The sequence below is a fragment of the Triticum urartu genome, chromosome 1A (genome assembly GCF_056163025.1).
Source record: "Triticum urartu cultivar PI428250 chromosome 1A, HENAU_Tu73, whole genome shotgun sequence".
In the NCBI taxonomy this organism is placed as follows: domain Eukaryota; kingdom Viridiplantae; phylum Streptophyta; class Magnoliopsida; order Poales; family Poaceae; genus Triticum; species Triticum urartu.
The window spans coordinates 222,759,769-222,768,448 of record NC_141873.1 but is presented as its reverse complement, the minus strand read 5'-3'; the positions used below and the strand labels follow the sequence as shown (position 1 = coordinate 222,768,448).

The 8,680-nt window shown below is 46.2% G+C and overlaps 1 protein-coding gene across 1 annotated transcript; it reads left to right on the top strand.

The window, feature by feature from the left end:
• Positions 1–1,527: 1,527 nt before the first annotated feature.
• LOC147990655 (uncharacterized) lies at positions 1,528–2,208 on the top strand. The gene is made up of 2 exons (XM_087530340.1): positions 1,528–1,564; positions 1,646–2,208. The coding sequence occupies exons 1-2, from the start codon at positions 1,528–1,530 to the stop codon at positions 2,206–2,208; spliced, it is 600 nt and encodes a 199-aa protein (XP_087386466.1).
• The last annotated feature ends 6,472 nt before the right edge of the window (positions 2,209–8,680 follow it).

The following is an 8,680-nucleotide window of genomic DNA, read 5'->3' as shown; positions in this document are numbered from 1 at the left end:
CTTCTGAATATTGTTGTCCACAATGTCTTCTCGCCAAACGCTTATCCATTTAGGAGCCATGGTCATAAGCAGTCTGCTTGAGGGTGGTCTTCCACAACATATGGAATTTATCCATCTAATGTAGTCAATAGATGTTGTCAAGTGATTGTGTCATGGTTTTGGTTCTGTTTTTAAAAAGGAAAGCCAGTTGTTCAGGTTTCAGGAAATTTTTTTCTCAGAATATTACTGCTAAGCCCAAGCTTGTTAATCATGTAACTTGAGAAAATTATTGGAGTAGATCAAATTCAGCCATTATAATGTTTGATGCCTGCATCAACACTTCTCTGTATTGCATGCGGTTGTTATAGTTGAGGGTCAAAAGTAGAGGTTAGCTTTAACATGATTCGCTAGTGCTTTCATCACTTGTGTGGTGATTGTCTTGGTCCTTTTCATTTTTTCATGGCATTCTTGAGGTGCTGATGTGTCTGAGGGCATGAACCATGATCAGGTTGAGTTCAGATTTCATTAGATTAGATGGATTATCAGAACTTGACGTGGTTTTCCACTTAGCTATCTGAATTGAGAAAAAACATAGCTTTTGCTGTCTCTGAGGCAAAACTTGCTACTCCATATACAACTAATACTACTACTAGACAAGATACTACTCCATATACTACTAATACTACTACTGTATTTCATTTCAAAGTTGTTCTTATATGGGTGAAACTTCACTTGTTTTTAGGCTAGTGTAGGGTGTTGCTTCTTCTGTATGGGCCAACTATGTCACAAATAAATTGTTCCTTCTTCTATATTTGACAAGTAATGACTTGCAAAGATGATGATCATCTTGCTAGTTTGCTGGGTTTTGTCCCCGAGAGGCCCTTGAGTTTGCCGGAATGTCGATTAACTTCCGTTCCGGCAAATTCGGGTACTCCATATGTCCTATTTTCAGCAAAGGTCATGCTGAAATTTTCCGTGAATTTTAGCATGACTTTGCTAAAAATAGGACATATGGGGTACTTGCGACTAATGTTGATTATCTTCTGCTCAAAATTTATGCTGCTATAATGTTGTAAGGGTACTAATTGGTCTCTTCTACTGCTTATCAGAGATGGGGGGAAGCAGCCACCGCCGCTCTGCCTCACCGGAGTACGAGTTGGATGCTTTCGAGTTCTTCACTATCATACTTTCTTCTTCAGTATCAGCCACGAGGCAGGTATATAAAACAAGAGAGCTCCCCTTCACCCATCTCATTATGATAACTCTGTTGTTTGCTACATCACTCCTTGTCCCAAATTGCAGAGGCTGCCTGATGCTTTTATGAAGATGCTGGGTGAAGATCCGCCAGATAATGTGAAGCTCCGACAGGCCGGCAGCGGGGTTCGCAGGCTGTGGGACGTGGAGTTGGTGATCGAGGAGGGCCACATGTACCTGTGCCGTGGCTGGGAGAAGTTCTACAGTGCCTACGACCTGGGGACCGGGTACTTTCTTCTCTTGAGGTACGACGATGACGCCACAACGCTCATCGTGAAGGTTTTCAACAAGACTATGTGTCGCATGCGCTACGCTAAAGACGAAGATGCCAGTGCATTCTGCCTCTTCGTATTCCTCCATATTTGGCTTTGTCTCACATCGATTGTTAACGGTCATTGTTGCATTTGGACAGGCAATGGGAGCAGCAGCAGCGACACTGGCTACAGCCAAAGCAGCAGCGATTATGGCTGTAGCAAAAGCAACAGCGATTCTGGCCTTAGCGAAAGCAGCAGCGATTCTGGCAGCAGCGAAGACAACAAGAAGGATGATCCGGACTGGAGTGGGGGAGAAGAGGAGCAGAGTGGGGATGAGGAGCTGCAGGATGACGATGGGCATCAGGCTGAGGATGACCTAGCGCTGGTGGTGGCTGACCAAGGGCAAGAGATGGTGGTGGCTGACCAGGTGCAAGAGATGGTGGTGGCTGACCATGGGCAAGAGACGGTGGTGGCTAACCATGGGCAAGAGATGGTGGTGGCTCACCATGGGCAAGAGATGGTGGTGGCTGAGGGTGGCCTCGCGATGGTAGTAGTGCCTGACAATTACCACACACCGGTGGTGGCATCGGCGATCCCACAGCTGGGCGACATGACCACGCCAATTGTGGTAGAAGACTACATCCCACAGCTGCCTCCACCGCCTCGCCGCTCTTGGCGCATCAGGCTGAGGAAGGAGAAGGAGAAGAACAATGAGAACTGAACTATGTCGGGTATGTCAGATCTCCAAAATGATATATATATATATATATATATACTTAGTTACCTATTTATCTCTAATATGCTTTGTTTCCTATAGGTTAGCTCCAAAATTACTTATGTTAGCACAAAATGATCAAGTTTACATAATAAGCTTATAGTCTCCTTCTTATCCAAAATGACATATGTTAGCTTCATTTTACCTAAGTTGGCTCTAATATGCTAACTTAGAGCTTATATGCTTAGTTTCCTATAGGTTAGCTCCAAAATGACTTATGTTAGCACAAAATGATCAAGTTTACATAATAAGCTTATAGTCTTCTTCTTTTTCTTTTTCTTATCCAAAATGACATAGGTTAGCTTCATTTTACCTAAGTTGGCTCTAATATGCTAACTTAGAGCTTATATGCTTAGTTTCCTATAGGTTAGCTCCAAAATTACTTATGTTAGCACAAAATGATCAAGTTTACATAACAAGCTTATAGTCTTCTTCTTATTCTTCTTCTTATCCAAAATGACATAGGTTAGCTTCATTTTACTTAAGTTGGCTCTAATATGCTAACTTAGAGCTTATATGCTTAGTTTCCTATAGGTTAGCTCCAAAATTACTTATGTTAGCACAAAATGATCAAGTTTACATAATAAGCTTATAGTCTTCTTCTTATTCTTCTTCTAGTCTTCTTCTTATTCTTCTCTTCTTCTTCTTCTTCTTCTTCTAACTTCTTGTTTATCATTTTGCAGATTTGATTTAATTCACGAAAGCTTGCATGGATGGAGTGCTTCTTTTCCATTTGTGTTTTTATTTTGTATCAATGTGAAACTTTTGTGAATTGATGGATAACGGTGTTGAATGAACATTGTGAAACTTTTGTAATATGTAACGATGGGACTATGTGTTAGCTATGTATGTATGTATGATGAAACTTGTGTGTTGGATATGATCTGGTGGACGCAGGTAACATCGTTACATATGGCCCCCTGTATGCAAGCTAAGCAGATCTGTGTTGTATGTTATCTCTAATATTTTTTAACCTATGAAAATATCAGAAATGAAAAAAAATCCCTAATATTCATACTAGTGGCGCACCACACAAGACACTAATGGCGCACTGTTATAATCACACTAATGGCGCATCACCCAATAGTGCGCCATTAGTATGCCAAAGCACATGGTTAAATATGGCCCCCTGGGAGGCATACTAATGGCGCATGGTGTTCTATACTAATGGCGCACTGCTCGGTGCGCCATTAGTATACCAAATACTAATGGCACACCGGTGGTGCGCCATTAGTAAGAAATACTAGTGGCGTGATACTAATGGCGCACCAGCAGTGCGCCATTAGTGGGCAAAACTGGTGCGCCATTACTAGCCCTTTTCCTAGTAGTGTTCTCGAGGAAGATCGTCTTGGAGATGTCGTTGTGCAATCCCATCATGAAGTGGAACTTCATTGAAATGGGGTCGTCCACGCCGGCTCGTCGCAAGGCAATCTTCATCTCCTTGAAGTACTCGTCGATGGACTTGGATCCTTGGATGGTGTTCTCCAATTGGTGTTGAAGTTGTTCCATGTAGGTTGGAGGCACAAACTCTCGCCGCAAAGCTCTCTTCGTCTTGGGCAACTCATGCCGTAGCTCTCCGAAGGTGTGTGAAGCCACCATGTGGACGCATAGTCGTGGAAGTTCCTTGTAGCGCACTTCACTTGATCTTCGGCAGGGACTTGATGTAGCTTGAGGTAGTCGTCCATCAAACACTCCCACTCGAGATAGTCCTCGGGTTCTTGAGTCCCATAGAAAGGAATCGTGTGGTCGATGTCGAGGTCGTAGTAGCTCGTGGAAGTCGTGGACTTGAGCTTGGGAAGCTTCTCTTGAGCGTAGTCTTGAGTTGCTTGTTGGCGAAGATGCCATATATCGGAAGGCGAAGATGCCTTGAAGTCGCTTGGCGAAGATGCCAAAGTGGTTGGTGTAGCCATAGCTCCGTTTTGGTGGTGCTCATCTCGCGGTCTTCTCTTGTGGTCATGAAGTTTGGACTTGGCGTGAAGTAGGGCTTGTAGCAACTTGTAGGTAGGCGCATCTCGAGCATCTTCATGATGATGTTATCGTTGTCGTGCTTGAGCTCGATGTAGATGTCGTTCGTCGTTGTCGTGCACATGTTTCTTGGAGGTGACTTGACCTTCATGACGAGGTGGATCACGAACGTGATGGTGGTCGCCATGGAGATGTGGACGTGGATGACTTGCACTTGCATCATTTTTGCGCTCCGAAGACTTGTGACTTGAATGTCGCCGCCTTGAGGATGATGAAGGGGAAGTAGACTTGATCAAGGCCCGAATCTCCTCCATCCTTGCCTCTTGCTCCTCCTTTTGTGTGGAAAGCTTGTTGTCGATGTAGTCCCTTTTCCTCGCTTCGGAGTGACGAATGTCGATGGAGAGGTTCTCTATGCGCTCTCGCAATCATGATTGTGCGCCTTGCATTTGTCGTTGTAGATCGAAGATTGACGCTTTGGTGATGTAGTTGTTCATGCCGTCGTTGTTGTCGAAGACCGGAGATGAAATGCCTTGCCTATCCATCACTCCAAGAGAAAAGTGTGAGTGGTAGAAAGAGAAGAACGAATACCAAATGTACCTTGACCGAAGTTGAAAGTGGATCAATGATCACTCCAATGTGGACAAGGAAATAGCACAATTGGTACCAATTCTTGTCAGTTTCTCACACCTACACGAATAAGGCTTATGGTGGAGCTCGGTGAGGATAGTGGCACAAAATGTTTTATGCAAAATGTTAGCAAGAGTCAATAATGTTGAAAGAGATTCACAAATTCGCAAGTGAAACATGTAGACCAATAGCAATATGTGGCACACGGAAACACACACACGGATAGATAAAATGGGGTCGTGCAACCAAGGAATGAGCTCAAAATGTGGAATCCACGGAAAATGCTCTTGTTGCACAACTCTAGAGAGACGCTAGCATGATTGCTCAATAGGCGGATACGACACTTGTGCACAACCTATAGGAGACAAAAATGCAACGACTTCTATCCCAAGTATGCTATGTATATATGGTTCCCGGTGTTATGATCCAAGATGATCTTATATGACAATGTGGTATGATGCTATTGCACTTGCTTACAAGCTCCATGTTCACTCTTTTTCTTTGCTTAAAAGCTTTATTCTCTTTTTTTCTGTATGGCCACTTTTGCACAATGCACAAACCAAGATAGCTATTGTGTATATGTGGGAACAAACGTGAGGCACACGAGATGATATGATAACAAGGTGATACCTATTGTATGGTATGTATGCAATGGGGGGTGTAGCTCGATGATCACTAATGTGCACAAGTAACATTGCCGGCAATACTCAAATGGCTAGTCTCGATAGGCAAGTGACGCAAAATGGCTAGGGGTTATCAATGCAATGGCAAGGTAATATACAATGGAGGGATACCACAATACCAATTTTATATGGAGGTTACCGTCCGTGTCAATGATGAGTGGCGCTGATCTTGATGGAGATACCAAGATGATGGAGACTCGTCCCTAAGTAGCCGAAACACCTTAGGAAACGGAAAAACCACGAACTCAAAATCTCAAATGTCAAAATGGTGGTAGCGGGATGCGGTGGTGGTGTTGCGGAAGCTCAATGGGATTGCGACAATGCAATGATGGGTTATGCGAGTAGGCAATGCGGAAATGGAGGGTAAGGTGGTCAAGCCTATGCGAAAGTAGTGGTGGTGGTTGATGAAGAAGCAATCGTCCCTAAGTAGCCTAGACACCTTAGGAGACTCAAATCACTTGTCAAGCAACCACTAATGCGATGGGGAACAAAATTGGTTAGGTTGCGGAGGTCTGCGGTGGTGTAGCGGATGATGTGGTGGAAGCCCTAGGCAAAGATGCCAAAATGCACAAAATTTTATGGTGTTAAAAGGTGGTGAAACCAAGGTGAGGTCCTCGGCCACGTCGATAGCTTCAAAATGAGCAAAAGAACACTCAAATCGGAGTTCGGAGTGAAAAGTTGTGATGAAAACGGCGAAGAAGGCTGATGCTGAAATTTTGTGCAATGTTTCGGGTTAGGCCGGAAGTTCCGGGCTTAGGGCCGGTAGTTCCGGGCTCCGGAAGTTCCGGGGGGTGGCCGGAAGTTCCGGGGGTCGCGGAAAAACTGCAGGGAGTCTGGGGATTTTGGGGGTAAACTTTCTGCTTAGCCCGGAAGTTCCGGGCCTAGGACGGAAGTTCCGGGGGAGTCAGGAAGTTCCGGGGGTCGTGGAATTTCTTCCGGGACGAACCCTAAATTCCAGATCTGAGAATAGGGGCGGAAAAACTCGATTTCCAAGGTCAAAATTGGGAAGATTTCATGGATAGAAATGGGGGAAAAGATGGGGAATGCTAGATCCACTTGAGACACAACGAATCCATGGATCAAAATCAACAAAACATCATCCAAACTAACAAATCACAAAAAAAATTGGGGTCTATTTTTGGTGGGGATTTTCGAATTTTAGGACGAAATCAACAAAATTAGGCTAGAAAACAAAGAGGGGAGGCTCCGAAATCGAGATCAACGTGGCTCATGATACCAAGATGATGTAGGGTAGAACCCTAGTGGCCCGATCTTTCACGAAAGGAGCGGATCCCGCGAAGAACACGAGGAACACGTGGGGGAAAACAAGGGAAATCACGAGGGGAAGCACGAGAGAATCACTCAACCAACAATAAATAGTCACACATGTGCTAGATCCTCGAAACACAAAGAGATACACGATCCAAATCCAACAAAGGACGATACATAGGGTAACCGGTTCTTCTCCGTGAGGAGGTCTTGAATCCACAAGGGGATCTTCCCGTAAAGGGGTCTTGAATCCAAGGTGGATCTTCTCCGAAGAGGGGCCGCGGTCTCTCTCAAGGAGTAGATCCGATATGGATGAGTGAAGCTCTATCTCTCGAATGAGCTATCCCAACGCTAACCCTAGAAAGGAGGAGGTGGAGGAGTATATATAGTCTAGGTCCATGAAGGGGTAAGTGAGGGGCGAAAGGGTACATGGGCGAAAGAGTATATCTTGTGTGGCTACACCTTCGCAAGGAACGCTTCCCCAACGAACGCAAGTCCAAGCTACTACCACGAGCCGATGGACCATTCAAGGTGCTTGCCCGCTACAACAACAACGGATACAAGATCGACATCCCACGTGACAAGTACTCCGTGAGCGACATCTTCAACGTCAAAGATCTCTCCCCGTACCATGGTGATGAGGATTTCGATCCGAGGTCGGATCTTCCCCAAGGGAGGGGAGATGATGCGGAGCATCCCAAGGTCATCCCCATGGACCTACCATCGTCTCATCAAGTGCCTAGTGGACCCATGACTCGATCACGTGCAAGAGCTCTTGAAATCGAGGTGACATCTCTCCTCTCACAATTCCACTTCGATGCACACGAAGCATGGCTACTACCTCATATGGACACTTCGTTGATGCGGAGCATCCCAAGGTCATCCCTATGGACCTACCATCATCTCATCAAGTGCCTACCGGACCCATGACTCGATCACGTGCAAGAGCCCTTGAAATCAAGGTGACATCTCTCCTCTCACAATTCCACTTCGATGCACATGAAGCATGGCTACTACCTCATATGGATACTTTGTGCATACTCAGGTACAATGAAGAAGCTAAGGAGCAACGACAAGAAGAAGAGGAAGATGGACGAGAAGACGGAGAAGAAGAAAGGCTGCAGGAAAAGTCCCAGCCACCGGACGACCGGCCGGGACCGGACGTCCGGCGCCTGAAGCGTCAGCCGAGCCCCAGCGAGCGGACGCCCGGTCCGGACCGGATGACCGGTGCCCCTGCAACCGAGGCCAATGAGCGGACGTCCGACCCCGACCGGACGACCGGCGCGACCGCACCCGAGCCAACATCAGCGGAAGTCCGGAACCTCTGGACGTCCGGCACCCCCATCACAGAACGGAACCAGCGGACGACCGGAGGACACCGGACGTCCGGCAGCTCTTGAGACACCGGACGACCGGTCCCCAGCGGACGTCCGATACCTGTCTGCACACAGTGTTCGGGCCTGACGCCCATGTACCCCTTCACTTCGTCCCCTTTGCACCTAGACTATAAATAGACCCCCCATTCATCCTAGCTAGGGTTAGCATTGCTTTAGCTCATTTGAGAGATAGAGCATTGCTCATCCATATCAGATCTACTCCATGAGAGAGACCGCGGCCCCTCTACTGAGAAGATCCACCTTGGATTCAAGACCCCTTTACGGGAAGATCCCCTTTTGGATTCAAGACCTCCTCATGGAGAAGAACCAGTTATAGTGTATCGTCCCTAGTTGTCCGTGGATTCATGTATCATCCTATGTACTCGAGGATCTAGCCCATGTGTGACTTATTCGTGTCGGTTTAGTGATTTACTCTTGTGTTTTCCTTCCGTTCTTCCTCGTGTTCTTCGTGATTTCCTCGCGATCCGCTCCTTTCAT

Excerpts from the sequence above, each read along its gene's own strand:
- LOC147990655 (XM_087530340.1), top strand. The coding sequence starts at position 1,528 with ATGTGTCGCATGCGCTACGCTAAAGACGAAGATGCCA. Across the intron at positions 1,565-1,645 it reads CGCTAAAGACGAAGATGCCA|GCAATGGGAGCAGCAGCAGC; the intron begins GTGCATTCTGCC and ends GCATTTGGACAG.